This window comes from Cucurbita moschata, unplaced genomic scaffold (genome assembly GCF_002738365.1).
Source record: "Cucurbita moschata cultivar Rifu unplaced genomic scaffold, Cmos_1.0 Cmo_Scf00004, whole genome shotgun sequence".
Classification (NCBI taxonomy): domain Eukaryota; kingdom Viridiplantae; phylum Streptophyta; class Magnoliopsida; order Cucurbitales; family Cucurbitaceae; genus Cucurbita; species Cucurbita moschata.
Window position 1 is genome coordinate 3,428,279 of NW_019268520.1, and position 22,636 is coordinate 3,450,914.

General features: G+C 37.0%; 5 protein-coding genes across 12 annotated transcripts; 3 read left to right on the plus strand and 2 right to left on the minus strand.

Moving 5' to 3' along the window:
- The first annotated feature begins 75 nt into the window (after window positions 1–75).
- On the plus strand, window positions 76–3,386 carry LOC111442004 (B2 protein-like). 2 transcript variants are annotated; one of them, XM_023079245.1, is made up of 6 exons: window positions 76–192; window positions 1,323–1,932; window positions 2,180–2,280; window positions 2,657–2,740; window positions 2,840–2,950; window positions 3,050–3,386. In XM_023079245.1, exons 2-6 carry the CDS (start codon window positions 1,362–1,364, stop codon window positions 3,101–3,103), a joined length of 921 nt encoding a protein of 306 aa, XP_022935013.1. In that variant the 5' UTR covers window positions 76–192; window positions 1,323–1,361; the 3' UTR covers window positions 3,104–3,386. The 2 variants fall into 2 exon arrangements, with proteins under 2 accessions (XP_022935013.1, XP_022935014.1); XM_023079246.1 differs by having other exon boundaries at window positions 89–192; window positions 1,353–1,932.
- A 979-nt stretch (window positions 3,387–4,365) lies between these two features.
- Window positions 4,366–12,040, plus strand: LOC111442272 (protease HtpX-like). 7 transcript variants are annotated; one of them, XM_023079599.1, is made up of 12 exons: window positions 4,369–4,667; window positions 5,624–5,681; window positions 6,345–6,412; window positions 6,915–7,094; window positions 7,452–7,548; window positions 7,869–7,978; window positions 8,111–8,244; window positions 8,319–8,506; window positions 9,415–10,141; window positions 10,275–10,485; window positions 10,857–10,998; window positions 11,527–12,040. In XM_023079599.1, exons 1-8 carry the CDS (start codon window positions 4,458–4,460, stop codon window positions 8,452–8,454), a joined length of 993 nt encoding a protein of 330 aa, XP_022935367.1. In that variant the 5' UTR covers window positions 4,369–4,457; the 3' UTR covers window positions 8,455–8,506; window positions 9,415–10,141; window positions 10,275–10,485; window positions 10,857–10,998; window positions 11,527–12,040. The 7 variants fall into 7 exon arrangements, with proteins under 7 accessions (XP_022935362.1, XP_022935363.1, XP_022935365.1 ...); XM_023079594.1 differs by having other exon boundaries at window positions 4,366–4,667; window positions 7,869–8,244; XM_023079595.1 differs by having other exon boundaries at window positions 4,366–4,667; window positions 7,869–8,244; window positions 10,860–10,998.
- Window positions 12,041–12,880: 840 nt separating this feature from the next.
- Window positions 12,881–15,245, plus strand: LOC111441980 (cytochrome P450 94B1-like). Its single transcript, XM_023079208.1, has 3 exons — window positions 12,881–13,404; window positions 13,562–13,857; window positions 14,248–15,245. Exons 1-3 carry the CDS (start codon window positions 12,886–12,888, stop codon window positions 15,035–15,037), a joined length of 1,605 nt encoding a protein of 534 aa, XP_022934976.1. The 5' UTR covers window positions 12,881–12,885; the 3' UTR covers window positions 15,038–15,245.
- Window positions 15,246–15,460: 215 nt separating this feature from the next.
- On the minus strand, window positions 15,461–18,661 carry LOC111441979 (SWI/SNF complex component SNF12 homolog). The gene is made up of 3 exons (XM_023079207.1): window positions 18,499–18,661; window positions 16,423–18,285; window positions 15,461–16,044 (listed from the first exon to the last, which is right to left on the minus strand). Exons 2-3 carry the CDS (start codon window positions 17,982–17,984, stop codon window positions 15,972–15,974), a joined length of 1,635 nt encoding a protein of 544 aa, XP_022934975.1. The 5' UTR covers window positions 17,985–18,285; window positions 18,499–18,661; the 3' UTR covers window positions 15,461–15,971.
- A 686-nt stretch (window positions 18,662–19,347) lies between these two features.
- On the minus strand, window positions 19,348–21,707 carry LOC111441987 (F-box/kelch-repeat protein At3g27150-like). Its single transcript, XM_023079224.1, has 2 exons — window positions 21,053–21,707; window positions 19,348–20,682 (listed from the first exon to the last, which is right to left on the minus strand). The coding sequence occupies exon 2, from the start codon at window positions 20,670–20,672 to the stop codon at window positions 19,431–19,433; it is 1,242 nt and encodes a 413-aa protein (XP_022934992.1). The 5' UTR covers window positions 20,673–20,682; window positions 21,053–21,707; the 3' UTR covers window positions 19,348–19,430.
- Window positions 21,708–22,636: the final 929 nt, after the last annotated feature.

Consider the following 22,636-nt stretch of genomic DNA (forward strand, 5'->3'; position numbering starts at 1 on the left):
ATGCAGTGGCAAGCATTGTAATTATAAAAAATCGATGAGGTCAATTTCGTCATAGTGTCCTTTAAATAATGAAAAGATTCTTCTTCTTCACTCCTCTGTAGCTCGGCTTCTCAGCCAAGCAGATAAATAGGCCTTTTCTCTCTCTCTTTCTAACATTTCAGGATCCCTAAATCTAGGGCTTTTTACTCCGAGGTATGTCTTCAAATTTACAAATTTCTCGCCTCTCTTTCCGTTTCTGCTTAATTTCCCTTGTTGTTTCCTTATCTGTTTGTACACGGTGATTTCTAACTCCACTTTTGCTAATTCTACACTCATTCATCTCTTAATTGTTTCTCCCGATCTGGTTTTTTTTTTTTCCTTTCTCGGTGTTGATTTTTAGTTAATCTTTTGAGCTCTGACGTTTGCATGTTGTGGACTTGTTTTTGGAAGCTCTGTTGTGTTTTTGGCGAATTCTTAATGCGCAGATTTGGAGTTGTGTACTGCATGGGGAGGATTTTGTGTTTCTTCGTTGAATCTAGAAATTTGTAAAGGACTGAGAAATATTTTGAAATGAGTAATGAAATGTTCTTACGACTACTTCAATTCACGTTTGACTTTGTTTTGAATTTGTGTGATATGGGTATTTGACTTTGGTGTTTTTAGATGAATTTTTTTAGGTTGGCTGAAACGAAGAAGTTTTGATCTGTGTACCTTAAAATGTGTTTCTTGAATTGTTTTCAATGTACATGCTTGCATCAGTTCACTGAAATTTCTGCCCTTTGTTGGGGATGATATTTTGCTTTCTCAAGTGGTTTCGCAAATGAACTTTTGGAGATTCTTTTCCACCATTATGCTGGGGTGTTAAGTATAATATGTGAGTTTGATGTGGCTCACTTGTGTTTTTTTGTAGCCACGAAGTTTCATTTGGGATTCATTTTGCTTCACGAAGACTGATTTTGAGAAATGGCTTAATTGTTTTTTTCTTTATACATCAAAAGATCTTGTTCTGTATTAAGAGAATTTTAAGTGAACACGCTTCCATAATTTGCAGCAGCCGTTTTTTAACCAATTTGCCATAAATTATAATACTAAACAAGCCCAAATGGTTTCCATCATGGCTGATCTGTTAACTCGTTTTAAAAATCTATGAAACACCAAACTCCACAGCATACACAAAAATGGTGGTTCTACTTCTGAATTATGTGTTGACCTGAGTAATGCTACTGCTAGGTTGTTATAGGCATTGTTTCAGTGTAATTCTTTATCATTCAAATATTGCCACTTTCTCTTTATGGATGATCAGAGTGAACTTATTCTTATTTTCTCCTCATTATTGCTTAAAGGGATCTTCCTTCGCCTTCATCACAATCAAGTGCTGCAAGATGGATGGTTCATATAGCTTTTGGCAATTGGGAGATGAGCTGCGAGGTCAGACAAAAGTCTCTGAGGATCATAAATGGTTGTGGGCTGCATCTAAACTGGCTGAGCAGACAAAATCGAAGGGGGAACGTCTGAATAATCTTGATTTTTCAAAGAGCTATCTTGATGCAAGGCCAAGGGAAAAGTTTGGTTTCCAGGAAGATAACAAATTTGAAAGCTTCAACTTCAACATGTTGAGCTTGGATTCAAAAATGAATGACCCAATTAACAAAAGTTCATTGAGGAATGGAGTTTACAACATGAGTTCTGTTTATGGTAAAAACAGTACAAACGTAGCTGGTAACCTGCCTGTCCCCAAGTACAATGGCAATGACTATGTCAACAAAGATCTTACCAACTACAGCAGTACCAACAATAACGTCGGTGAAAATGCCAACTCAGTCAATGCAGTTGACAAAAGATTCAAGACATTGCCAGCGACAGAGACGTTGCCCAGAAACGAAGTACTGGGTGGATACATCTTTGTCTGTAACAATGATACCATGCAGGAAGATTTGAAGAGGCAACTTTTCGGTAATTGTGCTTTCCACCTGTTTATTTTTTCTGACCTGGGACACAGCATGTAGGAGTAACTGTGTGTTTGTTATGCTGTTTATCTTATATTTGCATATAGTTAACTGTGTGCTTATCTTAGATGAACTGTTGGAACTTTTGAACTAATTTACCTACAAGAATTCTAACATGTTTCCTATTAAAAAACAAGAACAATAATCTGTTTTACTCACATTCTCATATGCTTCATTCTTTGTGTGCTTGGCAGGTTTGCCTCCTAGATATCGGGATTCAGTGCGTGCAATAACTCCAGGCTTGCCTCTGTTTCTCTATAACTACACTACCCATCAGTTACATGGCATTTTCGAGGTTTGTTATGTTTATATTTACATATTTTTTCAGTTAGTTTCATCATGTCAAACATCTTCTCCAGTCTAGGATTTGCACGGATATCTGTTTTTGCTATTATATGTAATTACTGTCAAAGAACATACAAGTAGTCATTATGACATGGTTTGTTTCAATGTATCGAACCATTTCATAATGCCACAGATCTGGAAGATTTTTCTTCTATTTCTTATATTTGCAGTACTCTTAATGACAACAAAATAGTAGATGTTAGCGTTAAGTCATTTGTTCCTGAAAAGTGAAATCGTGAGTAAAGTTTGTTTTTTTTCGGAGGTTGTTGTTCGGTAATTGGATCTGTATTCTGCTACTTATTTTTGTTCACGATTGGGTATTGCAGGCAGCAAGTTTTGGGGGTTCCAACATTGATCCAACTGCATGGGAAGACAAGAAATGTAAGGGCGAATCCAGGTTTCCTGCTCAGGTAGAGTCTCATCTGCAGTATTCCATTTTCATGTGAAGCTGCTGTTCATGGAAGCCTTAAACTTTGCTAATAAAATTATCTCGTTTTTCGAACAAATAGGTTAGGATCCGCATTAGAAAGCTCTGCAGGGCATTAGAAGAAGATTCCTTCAGGCCAGTCTTGCACCACTACGACGGTCCGAAATTCCGTCTCGAACTATCAATCCCAGAGGTCTGTCAGCAAAATTTCCTCCTAACCAGTTGTTAAGTTTCTTTCCTTTCTCCCCCTCGTGGCTTTCAAATACTTAATTCTGTGTTGCTGGTGGTGCAGACATTGGATCTTCTAGACCTGTGTGAGCAGGCAGGTTCAGCATCATCATCATAAGCTAAGCAACAATGGCGGGCTTATGCATCACATAAAAATGGGAAATGGAGAGGGCTCAATGGTTCCTGCTTCCTGTCAGCTAAGGCTAAGACAGATTTTCCAAGGAGGCGCAAGCTTAGGATATGAGTCTGTGATCAAGCGAGAGGCTGAAGCCAAAATAAGTAAGGTAAAAAAAAAAAAGTTGTATTTTCTTCATGTATTGTTGTATTGTATCATCAGACAAGGTGAGTAGATAATGTAAAAGTGAATGATAGAGCTCTTTATATATATATATATATATATAAACAAATGCAGCCTAATTTAAGGCTTATGTGTTTCGTTTTATTGAAGGTGCAGCTAAACATCAACTGTTTTCTTCTTTTTGTTCCTTGTTATGTTTGAATAGAATGGATCATCTTGATTTTGATTTTGTTTGAATCTAATTCTCTCAGGGAATTCAAAATAACTTAAATTAACGGAAAAAAATTATCCGCGGGGAACCCAATCTACACAAATTCCCTGCGGCGAATCTACGTAAATAGAGTATAGAGTATTTCGTAGGAACAGAGAATGATGAAATAGGTGGTAATCTACGTAAATAGAGTATTTCGTAGGAACAGAGAATGATGAATAGAGTATTTCGTAGGAACAGAGAATGATGAAATAGGTGGTAGATAAGGGAACGAGAATACGAAACTCATCTCTAGACATCTTTACATACTAATGGTCTAACTCTTCACTCAAATAGTATAATATGCTAAATTATGAATTTATTTGCATTATTTATTGAATTTCAAGCAAAGTAATAGAAGAGTCGAAGAAACGGTAAACTCGAAGGCTCGACACGCACGATCCTTTTCTATATTAGTCCGAGATTAACTTTGTCCTTCGAACAACCATTTGTAGCATCATATGGAAGACTTGTTTTGAGTTAAAAAATAGTATGTAGGAAATGTTAAGAATTATTGGGAGTGAATCCCCATTGGTTAATTTAGTAGAAGATCATGGATTTATAAATGAGGAATACTATCTCTATTAGTATAAAAGTAAGTAAAGCCATTAATTTAGTAGAATGAATTTATAAATGAGGAATACCATCTCTATTAGTATAAAAGTAAGTAAAGCCATTGAAAGGTGGGGGTTAAAACAAAAGAATACACAGATGGTGCCTTTCACTCTTGTTTTCGAGCCCAATTCATAATTTAACTTAATTTTGAAATAAGAAAATATTATTTTAATCTTGGAAGGCGTTGATGGTCATGAACGGTAAAAAAAATGGCGCCAAATGCTGACCGTAACTACGGTCAATGGCAGTAAACCCAAAGTGCCCTTTTCTCTCAATACAATGCCTCAGTCAAACCACTGAACAGCTTCCATGGCTTCCCTTCCCTTTTCTTCTCTCTACCTCGCCAGAAATTCCACTCCTTGCACAATCGGATCTCGACCTTCCCACAGATTCAATTTTACTACCTTCGGAATCGGAGCGCCGATCACTAAGAGAATTAGGTCTTCCGTTTGCAGAGCTGCCTCCCTCGCCTTTCGCGACCTTGATGCCGACGATTTCCGCCATCCTCTCGATAAGCAGGTTCAAAGATTTTCTGATTTCCTTACTGAGTTCATGAATACGTCGTTTCTGAGATTGATGAAACCAGTTATGTCTTAGGGTGAGGCGAGGATAGTTTCTTGTTAGCTACGGAAGCGGATTTCTTTTAGCTTTACCTCTAACTGCTATGAGACAGATAAGCGGTTCTTCCTAGATTATGCGTATGTTCTCTTTAATACGTGAAGATTTGTTATCTTCGAGGGCTGTAGGTTTCTCTTATTGTTGCTGAATGACGAGGAAAAAAGGACTAGAAAAATGAAGAGATCAAATAGGAGGAATTGATTGGAGAGGGAGAGTTACAGTGGGAAGGATGTAAGAAAATAGAACTCAACCAAAAAAATTTAGCTCTTCTACGAGGAGCTCTTCCTAGACCAGTCTGGCTTGTTCTACTTTCGTCTGGCCAGTATAGTAAACAAAATAAGATTATGATCTGTCATCGTTTCTTATAATAATTGTGATAGAAGCGTAGCTGGCATCACATGCAGAATTCTGAGGTACATACCACGACAGAAAATAGTATCCTAATGTAATCTAAACAAATATAATCTTTGTAATTCATTTTTTTTACGATATAGAAATTCAAGCTTGGATCTGGTGTTTTGTTACCAATTTTATAGCTTTGGAACTAGAGTGAATTGATCTTTCAGCCCGCAAGAAGTCCTCATAACCAATAGGGAGTCAGCTGTCTTTCTGGATTATGATTCTACAATTAATACATCATAATCAAATCTCAACATCTTAAAGAAAAAACTAAATCGTAGTATAGAAGTCTAATAAAAGAATTCATACCCAATTTGAAATTAAACTCAATGGTATACCCTCTGATGTTATGGCAATATCCTTATTTATTATTATTTTGATATTTTGATAATACTCATGTTAATATCATTATGAGTCAGCTACCTCATTGCTTAAGTCAAGAATTTTCTTTCATGCAGAATACAATGATTTTGCGGGCAATTCCAGGGTTGAGCGAGCTGGGGAAGGTGTTATTAGGTAAGACTGAGAACTGATGAACTTTCAGAATGATTCTTGGGCGTCCAATTGATTTGGACATGCCAATTAGAAAACAATTTCTACATTTTTCTGAATTTCCAGCTTGAGTATCCATATTTTATCGTTGGGGCATGACTGCGTTGTTACAAGTTGGATTAATCTTGTGAATGTCTAATGAACTTACAAAAGAGCTTTAAGGAATCTGATCTGCAAATAGGTTGCTGATGTTTTTATCAGGATGGTTAAATCATAAAGACAGTAGATCAACATTCCAACACTAACATGTTTGATTATAAGGTCGTGCGAGCCTAAGTTATTTACTTTTTATATCCGTGAGTGTTTGAGCTAGCTTGCGTGCACCTTGATGATTCTCAAGAGACAATAGAATGACGTTACTGCATTTTGGTACGAAGAAAATATATAAGATATTAAGTTCTAGGTAGCTGTTGACTAGGATGATTTGAATCTATTTTCTAAGCCCTTCACTATTTACATTGGCTTATTAGCTGCTAGGCCAACCTGTAGCAGTTACGTGAGAAAAACTTATTTATCTTTTTTGTACATTGTACATTTCAAATAGTTACTTCCATATCTGGTTTTATCGCTCGGCTACATAGTGCTAATATTGTTGCTGTCAATGGTACTGTTCTTTTGTCATTGCAGGAACCGTAACTGAGCAAGTCATGCTTCTTGAGAACATAGGAACATCAATTCTTGTTTCTGAAAATCAGGTTTCTCAACCGTAAAAATCCATTATCTTGACAATACTACACTTCCCGTTTTTTATGTCTTTGTTAAAATTTTCTTCGTTAGAAATGGATTGTTTTCCCCTTATTTTGTTAGTGAGTTATTTATTTACTTTATTATAATTTTTTAGGCATAAATGCACCATGATGAAAGTTTGGTCAAATCTTACTAATAATGTAATATCTGCCAATCAAATTGCACATTAAATTTATGCATATTTACTCTTAATGATCTTAAAGACGGTCTCTTAGCTCTTCCAACTCTTCTTTCTCACTTTAGTAAATGATGCGAGTGCATTTAAATTTATGCATCTGGATATCTAGTATTTCTAATCGAATACGCAGAAAGGTTGCTTCTCTCAGAGATTCCTTGCAGTTAATATGAACATTAGATGATGAGCATTTTATTATGTGAACGTGATGGGATTGAGCATGTGGTGTTTCAACTAGTGTTTAGAAATGTTTCTTCACTTTCTTTCATTTTCAGCTTTCAGAACTTCATAAATTGATGATTGAGGCTGCCCAAGTACTTAATGTAGAGGCTCCAGATCTGTATGTCCGTCAAAATTCTGGGCCAAATGCTTATACTTTAGCCATAAGTGGTAAAAAGCCGTTTGTTGTTGTTCATACCGGCCTTGTGGAGCTTCTTACACGAAAAGAATTGCAGGTCAGCAGTTATTTTATGCTGTACATTAATAGCACCCATGATAACCGGCATTATGCATGGCTGATGCAGTCTTGGCCTCTTAGGTTGCTGAATAAATTTGTATCTTCAATTCTTGTAATGCAGAAAAATCCATATATCTATATCTATATCTATATCTACACACACACACACAGACATGCCTAGCACATACATCATTGAACAAATACACGGCCAAACCATAACGTGGAACTCAAGTATATTTTTATTTATTATTTCATTTTTGCATGTTTGTTGTCCATCCTTTGTTTCTTATTTATGCTATCTGTCGCATGACATATTTTTCAAGTGACGTAATTTTCTATCACTTGAAATATTCAGGCTGTTTTGGCTCATGAATTGGGTCATCTAAAATGTGATCATGGTGTGTGGCTTACATTTGCGAATATTCTTACCCTGGGAGCTTATACTGTTCCTGGTAAGCAATTAAATCACGGTCTGATTAGATGATATAATTATTGGGGTTATTAGTTAATTGATTCTTTTGGAAAATGAAGGAGCAGTAACCGTAAGTATTATTGCAATTATGCAACATTATAATTTTAGAAGATAAAGTTATTGAGGGCATTGTTCGCGTGCACATAAGATTTTTTAGCATGAAAGTACATCATTTTGATTCATGTCACCACAAACATTATGATGTGATATTTAAACAAAAAAATAAATTCAGGGAATTTGCAGGCTCAGGATAACAGTATTCAAGTAACGTACCTAAAATTCATTTATTATGTTTCATAGGGCTTGGTGGATTTTTAGCCCAGAACTTAGAAGAACAGTTATTCCGTTGGCTTCGAGCAGCAGAGCTAACTTGTGATCGTGCTGCCCTTCTCGTTGCGCAGGATTCTCAAGTACAGAATTTATTTAACTCGAGACCTTATATTTCTTCTGACTCTCTCTCCCTCCCTTCCTTATCTGTAGATAATTTTTTTAAAAAAAATTCTTTTCTCAACTGTTTGATTACTCGTTGGCTCCAACAAGAGGTGGTCATCTCTGTTCTGATGAAATTAGCTGGGGGCTGTCCATCTATAGCGGATCAACTGAATGTGGATGCATTTTTGGAGCAGGCTCGCTCTTATGACAAAGCTTCTTCAAGCCCTATAGGATGGTATATAAGGTGAATGATTTGCGAGGTGTATTTATATCAAATTATTTCAGTCCATTTGCTTATCTAACTGATCGTGTTTGCAGAAATGCTCAAACAAGACAACTCTCACATCCTCTGCCTGTTTTACGAGCACGTGAGATTGATGACTGGTCAAAAACTCAAGAATACAAAAATATTTTGAAACGTGGAACAAAGATCAATTTTGTTGAAACAACTTAGCTGCCTCGTATACAGAATCAGAAATGTCGACAGTTTTAGTAACTTTTATATGGTAAGTGATTCTGAGTTTCATTTTATCTTTTTGTCCTGTGGCTGTGATCTCGATAACCTTAAAACATCAATAGGATCACATTACCATGACCTTGATAGCCCTTTTTCTAATAGGGAACAATATTTTTTCATTGGTGTGATGAAATATAATAAAATCTTTAATAACCTTAAACGTCAATATTATCACCCGACTATGAAGAGAAAATATGATTAATAGGTCGTCTGTTACAGTACAAATGCTTTGTTTATTGAACGGTAGTTTATACTTATATCACATCCTATTGTGGAAGCATGTTAATGTTACTGATTTTGTATTAGGCACTCGATCCTTCCTGTACATTATCTTGTCCTAGGCTGTAAGATGTGAAAAACAGCACATGATAGAATGAACTTCTGTTTCGAGTATATTAATTTGAAATTTAGGATGGCATCATCTATTAGGAACATTAGAGGATATTTTTCACTATACTGCCATCATCACGCTAAAGTGTAAAGAACTATTGTTATGATATTGACGAGTTAAATTAGATACAAAATTGAAAGTTTAGGGTTCCGTTAGACCTAAAATCCAGTTTTAAATATAATAAGTTGTTTAGTTTTTTAAATTCAAACCAGTCAAGAGATTTATTAGACACGCAAAGAAGTACAAGGATTTATTAGACATTCTTTACAAAAATTTAAGAACTTATTAGTCACACAATTAAGTAACCATCATTCGATAACGTTTTAGACATAAACTTAAAAGTTCATTGATTAACCTTGTGATTTAACATATCTATTTTATTGGCGGGTGAAGTTACATTTTCCTTGATAGAATCATCACTTCCAAGCAGCTGTATAGTACTACGCGCATTTCTATGATCTAATATACTTCCAGCATTGTGAATCAGTATTTTGATTCATTTACAGGTCATCAAAATGTCAATACAATGGACAATTTACAAAAAGCTCTCCACGTTTGACAATTATGTTCCGAACTTCCTAAATAAATGTTTCTTCCTAGATATCTGAGTCACATGAACAGTAGAATTCGGTCATATGGTTACATGAAGCAGCATTTTCAGAATTTACATTGATGGCGCAGAAGTGATATGTAATCTTCATTGCTTCCAATTTGGTGGCGAATTATACACATTCTAAATTTCAAGTTATAACCATCCCAATGTACTGTAACAATTACTATAGCTCTATTTTATCTCCACAGATATATGAAGTATACTCCGTTTGAGAGAAAATACAGTGTTTGCTGGTTTTTATTCTGAATTTTCCTTCAAGAAGGAAGGTACAACAATAATACAGGTTTCCTAACATGTCAAAATGTAGAATTCCTGGACACTGTCCTCAGAGCAAACAGGTTTCCTATAAGAATCTGCTCGGAGTCTTAGTGCTGCTTGAACTCCAGATGAAACTCCTGATATCATCTCTACCGCAGCATTGCCTTGTGGTACAAAGTAAGTGTTTTGAATTTATGTATCTGACTTTCCCCAGTGTAGTCCACCATATATTTGGTGAAGAGAAAGGAGTAGGAGCTGAATCCAGTAGAACTCCTCCCTCAGCCTTCAAGAAAATCCTCTCCGAATTCGAATCCTCCTCCATTGACTACAAAGTTGCCTGCACCAAATCATGAGTACCAAAGGTATGTCTTAATTTAAAGTTTTTTGAGATTTACCATATTGTTTCTCAGCACATTTTGAGCATCTTAGAATCCTACCTACCACCATCTGGCATCACTATACCCATTGTTTTTGTCTGATGTGAGTCAATTGCAGGCCAAATGGTTGGAGTGGTGTCATTTGCTTGGCTTCCAATTTCAAGGTTCACAGGCTCTCCATCTCCCCAGCTGCCCAGACAAACGCCATGGACCTCTCAGGACTCCTGCCAATAATGCTGGCTAAAGCTAACACCGCGTCAGTATCTGGTGCTGAGATTTACAATGGAGCTGTAACCGAACAGTTGTGACTACTTGGTGTCACTTCAAAGGTCAGCTGGTAACCCAAAAAGTCTGCTTTAGCCGTGAAGGTCTGGTTGCCACGTTAGCTAATTTAGGGAATGATTATGGATAAGTAAGGAATACATCTCCATTGGTATGAAGCCTTTTGAAGAAGCTCAAAGCAAAGCCATGAGTATACTCAAAGTGACAATATGAATTATAAACACAAAGCTCTTGTGTTTTTGGCATTGTGGAGCGTCGTGATTCCTAACCGATTTTTCCAATTTGGCCCAGTAATATGGCATGTCTTTTGTCTTGCAACGAAACTGTTTTTGATTTTGTCGGCTGTTATGTACTCAATCCATCCTGGAATTGTGTTGTTTTTGGTCAGTGCGACTGATATTTTGTCTGAATTCTCCAGCAGGTTCGACATCAGAGGAGGAGCAGTATTTCCGGCAGCCGCCTTGATTGCTTCGAGGAAGAAGAAGGGAACCACAATAATGGCAATGTCACATGGGCAGATGGGAAGACTTTGACTCGGAGTTTCCAAGACAAACAGCTAGGTGAGTGTTTTTTTATACAACCATACTAAAAAAAGATCATGAAACTATGCATATAATTTTGTTAGTATATTGTTTTGAACTTAATAAGGAATGTGGTATTACTTTTAACTTAGACTATTATATAGTTTATATTATCTTTTTAGTATATTATATTTATACGTTATTATAATAGAGAAAAATGGAGAGAAATGCTATTGATTTTGATAGGTCCACCCAACACGTAAGGATTTTATATAAATGGCTAAGCAAGATCGTTGTTCCAAATACCACTTATTATGGACAGCAATCTTCTATATATCTCTACAATTGTATGCCGTTGTCCATTTTAGACATAAGTTCTAATAACTTTATTTTTAGTTTCATTTAAAGATCAAAATTCTTTTAACTGAAATGAGTTGTTTTTGTATCTATTAGATTTGTAACTTTCAAATAAATGTCGAGTATGTTTGAGACATATGAAATGAATAATTAGATTACAACCTTATCCAATAATTTATCTCATTTATTGACAATGTCATTTGATGGAAGGTGAAAAGGAGAAGTAGAATGGTGTGAGCTGAGCCGTTGGATGAAACAGTGGGCTTACATCGAGGGTATGTGGGATTGATCGGACGGTAGGCGTAGTTGGATTGGGTTGAAGAGGAGCTGTCTAGAACTTGAACCTCATCATCTGGTCGTAGCAGGCAGAAACTGCAGAGGATCACATATCCATATCCACTCCCATCAATCAACGTGTTTCTTACCTAAAAATGGAAGTTTTTTTATTATTATTTTTTTTAACTTTTACCTATTTTATATATGTGACGATACCAAGAAATGTAGAATATGTTAATTAAGAACTAAGATGATCGTATGAGATAGACTTTAATCTAATGTAGAGACAAGACAAGGTCGAGTTGGATGACTTGGCCTAGTGTAGAAGCAAAATGTAGAAGATTGAACATGCACGCATGAGTAGTGTGTGATCGAACAACCTCACCTAAGGTCCGACGAACCTACAAAGATGTGCAAAAAAATGTATATGAGCTTCAGTTCTTTTTAAGACTTGTCATGAGCGTGTCAAAATCATCAGGATGCACTGTTGAAAATGTATTCTATCTTGAAAATGTTTCTATCTCAATATTATTTGTTTGAATATATTGTTATTTCATTGATTGGACATAAAAGCACCTTATAGGAAATTTGAATTGTATCATATATAATTACTTTTATGATATCATTTGGCAATTAATTTAAATTTTTTTAATGCAATTTCTAACTAAAAGTAGGTAATATGTTGACTAATTGAGCTATGTCGTTAGATGTCATGGCCATGGCCCGTTAAAGTTTTCAATATTTTTTAAATATATAATCTCTTAATTAATTATCTTCTTAAAAATTTATATAAATTAGTAATTTTTAAGTAAATTTTAATTTCTTTAATTTCTCTTAACTAAATATTATAATCATGTAAAGAAGGTAGGAAGGTTAATTTAATTTATATTACTATTGTAAATTTTTTATTGGCTCAATAATATAATATAAATATAAAAATAAGACATTTATTATTGTTTTAAATAATTCAAATTAATAATATCAAATAAAGTAATTAGTAATTAGAAAGTTAAAAAAAAAAAAAACTAATTTCTTGTAAATTATTTGAGTGTATACATTAGAATATAAAAATAAGACTAAGTAATTTATTATTTATAATTTTTTATTATATTTATATAACATAATTTTGTCGCCCCTAAAACCATATTATATAAATTAATTGACGAGTGATTATATTTTAAACCAAAGTCTTCGAAGCATATTATAAAATTAAGACATAAGATATTTAAAAACCCTACATTTTCGCACTTTATAATATAATTTCTTAATTCCCAATGCCATTGTCATACTTTCATGGGTATCATCATCTCTCTCTTCTCCATATCCATTTTCATTTACCTCCTCTTCAGATTCCGGCCACCGGCCGGCGACTTTTTCAGTCACTCCTCGCCGCCGACGTACCCTTTCATCGGCTGTCTCCTATCCTTCTACAATAACCGGAACCGCCTGTTGGATTGGTACACTGAGCTATTGTCGGGATCTGCCTCTGGTACCATCGTCGTCCGCCGCCTCGGATGTCGGAGGACGGTGGTGACGGTGAACCCCGATAACGTTGAGTATATTTTGACGACCCATTTCGTTAATTTCCCTAAAGGGAAGCCTTTCACTGAGATTTTAGGTGACTTTCTTGGCTGTGGCATTTTCAACGTGGACGGCGAGCTATGGCGCACGCAACGGAAGCTGGCTAGCCATGAGTTCAGCGCCAAGTCGTTGCAGGAATTTGTCGTCGAGACGTTGGAGTCGGAGGTCGAGATGCGGTTGTTGCCCGCCCTCGAGACATCTTCTCGAGATGGTGCAGTTGTAGACTTACAGGTAAGGGCGTAGCGAACAGGATAAGAGAAATGACATTTTATAGTTTATTCGATAACTATTTGATTTCGATGAAATTAAATAATATAATTTTTTTTAAAAACCCTAAAAAAAAAAATTGATATAATCACAATAAAAGTTTCTAACTTTATCATCACAGGATTTACTCAAAAGATTTGCATTCGGAGTAATATGTAAAGTTGTGTTAGGGAGCGAAGAAGAGACTATTCTCGAACTCGAAAAGAGCTTTGACGTAGCGTCCAAAGTGAGCGCTGGGAGGGCGATGGAGCCAGTTTACGTGATATGGAAAGTGAAGAGATGGTTCGGGGTTGGATCGGAGTGGCAGCTGAAGACGGCGGTGGCGGAGGTTCACCGGAAAGTGAAGAACATAATTGAGAAAAGAAGGGAGAGGAAGAAGATGGAGGATCTCCATGAGAGAAAAGATCTGTTGTCCAGGTGACCAACTAGATGATAATCAAATCATATATTAAAAATATTATTTGACACATGCAATTATAATATAATGTTTGTGTGCATTTCATGCATATATTTATTTAAAAAAAAAAATGTAAGATCCAAATCTGAGAGAATTATTTTTTTCAATATGGATAATATTTTACATTTTTGGGTGTACTATTTTTATTTTTTTAAAAAATATTTTATTTCTTTTATAAAATATATTGAAAAATTGTTTATAAATAAAATTATAAAATTTAAAAGTATAGAGATACATAAACTATTGAAAATATAACGAGGTTAAATTACCAATTTCGTTCATAAACTTTAAAATTTATATCTATTAGACCTCTGAAAATCTTTCTTCTAACTTTGTTTTGTTTTCTGTAGGTTAATCTCGATTGGGTATGACGATGAGGTGATCCGAGACATGGCCATAAGCTTCATCATGGCAGGACGAGACACGACTTCGGCTGCAATGACATGGCTGTTTTGGCTACTTTCCCATCATCCGAACATCCAGAATCAATTAGTCGAAGAGATAGACTTGGAATCAGCATTAAGAGTTGAACAAAAACTGGACTACAAATCTCTAAAGGAGCTTAAATTTCTCAAGGCATGCCTATGTGAAACCATGAGAATGTACCCGCCAGTCCCATGGGATTCAAAGCATGCCATTGCCGATGATCAGTTACCAGACGGGACTCCGGTCCAAGCCGGGGATAGAGTGACATATTTCCCATATGGGATGGGTAGAATGGAGCGTTTGTGGGGGAAGGACTGGTTCGAGTTCAAGCCGAGTCGATGGCTTCTCGAACCCGACGGGCGTGGCCGGAGAAGAGGGGTGAAGTTGGTCAGTCCATACAAGTTTCCAATATTTCAGGCAGGGCCGAGAGTGTGTTTGGGGAAGGAAATGGCTTTCATTCAGATGAAGTATGTGGTGGCGTCAATTCTCAGCCAATTCAGAATCAAACCCATTGCCGCCGACCACCCTGTGTTTGTGCCGCTGTTAACGGCGCACATGGCCGGCGGCTTCAAAGTTTTGTGTCAAAGGAGAGAGAAAGAGGAGAGAGAGAGAGAGACAGCCAATTCAAGACAGACAAACAAAATTCCCAATTTAAACAATCAGAAGAAGACTCAAGTCAACAATTCCAACACTGAACTGACAGATCACAGTTGAAAATATACATCCAATGTGTCAACAGTTGATAGCACGAATTCAGAAACCAAGAAGACAAGACAGAATCAGAGCGGTTCGCTCAACGGATAAAAGTTACTCTAAGGATAACAAACCGATCTTCCCTAAGAGCTCACATCACACCTCTTCGTTTAGTTTGTAACAAATTTTGAGTATTCATGTTCCTAGAGTTCAAATCAACTGGGTATTTTTCCAAGGATTCCTCACTCATATAATAAACAAAAAGATGATAAACTGGGATGAACTCACTGCAGGTGACATGGCTGAATCACCCTTCATATGGGGTTTCAAACTCAATTTTCAATAAAGATCTCAGCAATTAAATAATCTGGAGAAAATCTTCCCATCAAATAAAAAATAGTCATGGCCATTCATCTTTGTCAGCTGAACATTGATAGATTTCTATAAGATAATAGTATTAAATCGTGTCGATCTAATCAAGAAACAGATCGCCGATCTCGAATTTCTCTAGTTGCACCTCCTCCAAGTATCAAGAAACATGATATTTAGATTACAAACTACATGTTCAAGGAATAATTGACAAATCATCATGAACTTTCATCTACACAATGCTTTACCAGAAAAAATCTCAACTTTATATGGTTGCAGATTCGACTACAAGAAATATTCCATGCTACAATAAAGGGTGCTCTAAGAAAATGACTATGAAGAAACCATATGTTGTTAATGAAGCATTGGCATCACCAGCTAATTGATGGTTAAAGCTTGCTTGGACTAAAAGAGCGAGTTTTATGGAATTCACATACCATGTGCGTTAATGAAGCCTTTGCACGGCATCGCAACCATCCGGTGTTTGTTACTAAACTAAAGGGTGTCATACATGTATCGTAGCATGCTAATCCAATGAAAATCCCAACAAAAAATGACAATCCATAGCAGCTCAACAAGAACCCAGTCATGTACTTCCAGGTACATCGCTCCCTGCTGTGGGTTTTCGGTTTATGTACCGGATGACAGCATCTTCAACCCTGTTCAATCAACCATGAACTTAAATTCAAGATCAAGATGATAAAAGGAATAACAGGTAATCCCAATTTTAGAATCCGCAACCTATTGAAGATTCTGTGTGAGGGCGGCAGCTAAAAGCTTAAAGAATAATCTCTTTTGTTGGAAAGAGAAAAGAAAGAACAATATAGTGCATAACTTGTGTCTATGATGCAAAAACAAAACAGTTATAGAGAAGGGAGGAAGTTATGAATATATCTTGCACACAGCCACGGGTGAGAAACAAAAATGTTGTTAAAAGAAAATTGAAAATTGAAAATCCGCTGAATTAACGTATGAACTGCGAATGAATAAAAATGATGCTAATAAGCAAAAACAGATGAAATAAGGAACAAACATACCATGGTTGATTGAAGAAATCTGACCGGCGCTCCTTTTCAGCATTTCGACTAGCTTCTCCTGCAAGAAGTTTGAGATCCTTGCCTTGAGATTCAATCAAGGCATCAATAAACTCCACAGGAGACTGACTGAATCCAAGGAAAAAAGCACGTCTTCGACGATGCTCGTGAATTTTCCTTATAGCTGTACAAATTGCTTCGTCACATGTGTCGATCTCCTTGTTCTTCTCTGCGTTGGCTAATAGAGCAGACAATTCCCTGTGAATTGGGAAAGGGACGTCAACCAACACATCGTAACATGCTGTACCCGCTGGACTATTCCCAGAAAGCTTAATCTTATGCTCCAGATGTATGGGCTGTGGAGGGAACAAGTGTTGTGATATTCTCTGCGAAACCATGGTGAATTTCAATTTGTCTTCCCCAAATACCTTTTGGAGAGGTGGATCACAATGAAAGAAAGATGGATCATTGGGATTCTGAAGTTTCCTAGCCTTTACATAATGCCAGATTGCCGCTATTATTCTTGGGCGAGTATCAACTTCAATACCAAGAACTTCCATCAAAGCAGGCGACAGCTTAAATTTCTCTGGAATATAATTCATTTCTAACCGAATGTTAACCGAAAATTCTTTATCCCCTTTTCTTTTCACCTCAAAGCCCTCATGAGGTGCCGGTGATCGAGCATTCTCCCATACTATGATGTGACTATCTGGATATAACCTCTGGTCCAAGGAAATAGTTACTCTCTTGAAGAAAGATGAAAATTTTGGGTACAAAGGGTTTGATCTTTGTACCACCCCAGGATGATCAGGATCTATTCCATCTTCCAAGATCCTACCTATTATCTTAAGGGTCCAGGTAGGAGGATCGGCATTTGGTTTTTTGGGTATTGTGTTAACCTGATTTGCAAATGTGTTGAAGACATAAATTCGAAGAGTTTTCTGGATACAAGGCGGGTTTTTAAGAGCTTCATGGATGTCAACTTTCTTTCTTGCAAGAGCAGCATCGACACGAGACTCAAACTCGAGCAGCTGAGTGTAGAGCGCAGATTCAGGTAAGATTGCAGCAACTTTATCCTGAAGCTGCTTCTCAGGTAGCTTCTGCTTCTTTTTACGAGCAGCAGGCGTGAGTTCCATTGTTTTCAATGGTGAAAATGTGGTACCAGGAGAAAGAATAGGAGGCCGAACTGGTGGCTTTTGAGGAATCCGCTTTGCACCAGCGAGACCAGGTGTGGAAAATCCTGGCGAAGGAGAACCCATGTTCCCACCACCAACATTCTGGCTCTGAGACAAAGACAGCCCTTGAGCTTGTAGCTGAGCTTGAAACTGCGCGTGAACTGCTTGAGCTTGAGCTTGGGCATGAGCATGCGCCTTTAACGTAGCTTGAGCAAGAACCTGAGCAGGGGACAGCTGAAATGGATTTTGAAACCCAGCTCCTAATTGAGCTTGCGGCTGAGAAAATGTGGCGTTTGCTGCCATAGACGGTGGAACTATACCAGAATTTCCATAAGGCGATGAAGAAGTCCCTCCAAGGCTCTTCGGCGGATTATTATTGTTCATAGACATCACTGTCTAACCAATTACTCTAACCAGAACAGTTTCAAACCAACAAAATCTCAAATGACTATTCTAACATTGCCCCCTCAAATCCAGCCAAATAAACCTCAAAATCCCCCAAGCAATCAAGCGTATCTCAGACTTTTGATCCAATACACAAAACAACAGGAAGAAGAAAAATACCTACCAGTACAAAAACTCCAGCTTCTCGAGGAAATAGACCAGCAGCAGAAGAATCTAAATCTCCAAATTCCAAGAAATGGTATCAAGCGTACCGAAACCCTAACTCCACATCGAGACGTCAAAAACCCTAACCCAAATCACACAGTCCACAAGAGGAGAAATGACGACAATCACGAAGGCAATCGATCAAATTATACAATCCGCATTACGAAAACGAAAAGGGAGGTTGGATTTAAGGGATTGAAGGATGAAATTGAAGGAAAAAACAGAAAGGATCAAAATTAAAATCGAGGAAAAACAAGAAAAAAAAAGGGGAAATGCGGTGAATTGAAGAGCTTACAGAGATGGAGAAGTGACTGGAAGTGAAGATTTCTCCTCTTCGCTCAGAACAGAATCAAATTGACAATGGCGGAAAAGCGAGAGGAGCGAGAGAAGGAAGAGAGAGAAGGAAGAGAGAGAAGGAAGAGAGAGAAAAAGAGAAAGCGCTTTACCAATGGCTTCTCGCTTCACACTGTCTCTCTGTTTCTCTTTTACAACCAAAATTTCATAAATATTTTCTTTTAAATTAAAGAAAAATAGAAATGTAAAGGGTAAAATTGTCCACCAACTCGGGTTCCGACCCATTCGGGTAATAACCCGACCCGGTAATATATTTTTATTTTTATGTATTTTCTATTTGAAAGTAATACCTTTTCTAAAACCTAATTTCATTGGTTATTATTAGACAAAAGCACAAAATTTTAAATTATTAAAAAAAATTGATAATTATTATAAAATGTTATTTGATAACATATTATTAATTTATATTCGAAAATAATCTTTTGATCTCTAAATTTTCTAAACCCAAAGGAGGTTTGAATTTAGTTTCTATTTGATTCTCAAATGACACGTTTGATTGAGACATCAATTTGATTCTAAACTGTCAGCTAAAAAATTAATTTATTTATTGAGTCTAGCCTAGTGTTAATTGACTTACCGAATTGATATGGGAAAGTCAACCTATGTTGACGGGTCAATCAAGACTCCATTAATAAAGCTTCGATAAAGCAAACATATGTTCCGACAACTTTAGACCACATTCACCCCTTTGAATTGGTTGACTTACAAAATCAATCCGGGCTCGTTGGGAAGGGGTTCGTAGTAGAGAAAAGGACCACTAAGAGATAGATTCGACTATTTAGTCAGAACGATAGGTGAAGGTACCGAATGAGGGATGCATTTTATTTACTTAGAACATTGAAGACAACCAACATGGTTTGATGAGAGCTTAATTCAAGCAACCATGACACAGCAGTTCAGAATAAAGGGACTGAGATGGTTCGTGCCACAGTCGAGACGTGTCCATTGCAATCGGTCCGCCCTCGGATCGGGACTGCAAGTGTAGATGCTCATCGAATCGTTTGCAGATGATTCAACTGATGCACCAATTACCAGAAGTTCATCACCCAGTGACTTGAATGCAACTCCCCAACCTTTGTTAACAACAGCAAGGACTGGGACTGGACCCAAGTTCTTCCACTCGTTTCGCCCTTTCAAATACACCTTCAGCTCGTTTGAAGACGGTTCGAGCGAGTAGAGCTCGTTGTTCACGACAGCGACAAGAGGAGGCGATTGAGAAGTTGAAATCGGGGCGTCTTCCAGCATGTTTTCAATCAAATCCCATGAGTTCTTCTCCGTGTCGAAGACTTCGCCACAAGTGAGATGGTTTCCATCGTTGTCTCTTCCTCCAATGACATAGAACTTGTTATCCATGAAGCAGCCCGAGCACTTCTTCCTCGACCGGTGCATGTTCGGGAGAGGCTCCCATAATAAGCTTTCAGGATTATACTTCTCAACAGTGTTCAACACAGTCTGTCCATATTCCATCCCCATGCCGAAAGCGCCTTCCGTGCTGAACTCGAGAGCAATCCCTCCTGCAACGAATGCATTCGAACCAGAGGAGGCTGATGCAAATAAACACCTTGGACTGATCATAGAGGGGCCATTGATCCATTTGTTCTCTACTAGCTGATACCTCCAAATGGCACCTCCTGTAAGTTCTCGACCGGTAACAATGAGATCCGTGCCTGCACAAAGTGATTCCTTATCTGCATCCAAAAAGCAAGAATCCGATGGCAGGATCGGAAGCCTACGACACGACTGGAAAGTCCGATCAAACATCATCCAGCTACTCTCCCCACTAGCTAACATGAACACAGAAGGCTCTTTGTATCCAATGGCTTTCCTAATCTTATATAGCTCACCACTCTTCACAATAGCTAGATATCTCTTGCTCACACAAGACAACTTCCATTGCTCGGATTTGGGAAACCTAGCTAAGATTGAAAGCTCTAACTCATCACCAAATAAAGGAATGGAATAATCTGCATCCTGAGATTTTAAACCAGAGGATTCACCGACACCATAGTCCAGGGCGAAGCGTGGTGCGGAATTACGGGGAACGGTCAAGTCCCGCCTATTGTTCTTCTTCCTTGAACCAGAAACACAACCCTCTAAACCTTTATCCTTATACATTGATCTAACACTGCAAAACAAGATCAACAAAACACAAGCATATGCACTTCAGACCCCAAATCAAATACTCAATCAATTCATCAGTTTCTAACCATTTCCCTCAAAGAAACAAGCCCCAAATGCTAAATTCCAAGAGCCACTTTCACAAAGATCAAGGATACAAACGGTACCAAACAGATCCCAAATCACTTTTCAGTGAGGCAAATTAACAAACACCTTATGGGCAACTCTAAAAAAACAACATCCGACCGTCAAGAACAGAGTGAAATCCACCCCAAAATCACAGAAACTTCAGACAGATCACCATTAAAGAAGAAACCCAAATGAAAAATCGTACCAAAACAAAGAATCAGTGAGTTAAGCATGTAAAAGGGGCTTACCAGAAATGTCAAGCAGAGCGAAACCCGTGAAGAAATGGGCAAAAGGGTATCTAAAAACCAAGATGAATATCAAAGAACCGAACAATCAGAGGCGCAGGGGATTGAAAATGGAAGTGGGGGAAGAAAAAGACGGAGAAGAAGAAGAAGAAAAGAAGGAAATGGAGGGAAAGAGGAGGCCATTAAAGCAAAGAGAAGGATGGTGGTGGTGGTACTAATAATGGTGGCAGAGGAACAGTGAAGAACTCGAAGAACACACAGATTTGAAGGAACAATACAATACAATACAATACAATACAATTACAAGGCTACTCTTTTTAAAATCAAGAAAGTTAAAAGCTAAATTAGGTTTAAAAAAATGGGGCACTAACTAGAGGACCAATTGAAGTGGGTGGAATTTGGACACCTCCAAACTCCACCCCCATTGAAAAACAATATCATATTTGGGCGAGATTTTTGGAGAGAGAAAAAGGGGAGATTCTGATTCCGATTGGCTGCTTGTTCTTCCGTTCTTGATGGGATTCTGTAAATGGTTGAGAGAAATCAATGAAAGTTCAGAGCTTTCAAACGGAGAGAAATGAGTTCTTAGTCATTTCCATGAGGGATTTCCACTTCTAAGCCGAAAGTTGCAGTTCCTCTCCTCCAATTCGCCGTCGCCATCGCCGTCGCCATGCACAATATGACAAAAAGCTTCCATTTTTATGAGTTTTTTTTTTGGTTAAATTAATAAAAATAATACTAAATTTTATATTTTTTTTTCTAAAAATATCTTTAAATTTTTAATTTTTTTTTTTAAAAAAAAAAAAAATATATATATATATATATATATATATTAAGATAAAAATAATTTTAGATGAGCATTTTGTAAATACTCTGAAATTTTAAGAGTGGCGTTAAACCATTTTACTTGGAAATTAGCATTTTTTTAATATTTTAAAAAGTATTTTTAAGATAAAGGGTAAAAATTCGATAAGGTGTGAAAATATCTCCGTGAGGCTGATGACGATATACAACGGGCTAAAGCGGACAATATCTATTAGTAGTGGACTTGGACTGTTAGAAATTGTATCAGAGTAAGATACTGAGCGGTATGTTAGCGAGAACCCTGGATTTTCAAAGGGAGTGGATTTTGATATTCCATGTCAGGTGAAAAAGGGAAATGAAGTTTTCTTTATAAGGGTGTGAGAATCTTTCCTGAACAGAAAAGTTTTAAAACCGTGAGAATGACGGTGATATTTAACGGGTTAAAGTGGACAATATTTGTAAGCGGTGGGCTTGGATTGTTACAAAGCCAAACACCGATTGGTGTGTTATCGAGGACGCTGGATTTTCAAGGGGATGGATTGTGAGATCTCATATCGGTTGGAAAGGAAAACGAAGCATTCTTTATAAGGGGGTGGAAACCTCTTCCTAACATACGCATTTTGAAACTATGAGACTGATGGCGATACGTGGAGCCAAAGTTCTTATTCTAATGCTAATATTATAATAATAAAAATTAAAATAACATGTTTTTTTGAGGCTGCCTAGGTCAAAAAAAAAAAAAAAAAAAAAAAAAAAAAAAAAAAAAAAAAAAAAAAAAAAAAA

Coding starts and splice junctions, on each gene's coding strand:
- LOC111442004 (XM_023079245.1), top strand. CDS start 1,362: ATGGATGGTTCATATAGCTTTTGGCAATTGGGAGATGAGCTGCGAGGT. Junction 2,281..2,656: donor AGTTACATGGCATTTTCGAG/GTTTGTTATGTT, acceptor TGGGTATTGCAG/GCAGCAAGTTTTGGGGGTTC. Junction 2,741..2,839: donor AATCCAGGTTTCCTGCTCAG/GTAGAGTCTCAT, acceptor TCGAACAAATAG/GTTAGGATCCGCATTAGAAA.
- LOC111442272 (XM_023079594.1), top strand. CDS start 4,458: ATGGCTTCCCTTCCCTTTTCTTCTCTCTACCTCGCCAGAAATTCCACT. Junction 7,549..7,868: donor GGGAGCTTATACTGTTCCTG/GTAAGCAATTAA, acceptor TATGTTTCATAG/GGCTTGGTGGATTTTTAGCC. Junction 8,245..8,318: donor CCTATAGGATGGTATATAAG/GTGAATGATTTG, acceptor TCGTGTTTGCAG/AAATGCTCAAACAAGACAAC.
- LOC111441980 (XM_023079208.1), top strand. CDS start 12,886: ATGGGTATCATCATCTCTCTCTTCTCCATATCCATTTTCATTTACCTC. Junction 13,405..13,561: donor GTGCAGTTGTAGACTTACAG/GTAAGGGCGTAG, acceptor TTATCATCACAG/GATTTACTCAAAAGATTTGC. Junction 13,858..14,247: donor AGAAAAGATCTGTTGTCCAG/GTGACCAACTAG, acceptor TGTTTTCTGTAG/GTTAATCTCGATTGGGTATG.
- LOC111441979 (XM_023079207.1), bottom strand. CDS start 17,984: ATGTCTATGAACAATAATAATCCGCCGAAGAGCCTTGGAGGGACTTCT. Junction 16,045..16,422: donor GATTTCTTCAATCAACCATG/GTATGTTTGTTC, acceptor TTGATTGAACAG/GGTTGAAGATGCTGTCATCC.
- LOC111441987 (XM_023079224.1), bottom strand. CDS start 20,672: ATGTATAAGGATAAAGGTTTAGAGGGTTGTGTTTCTGGTTCAAGGAAG.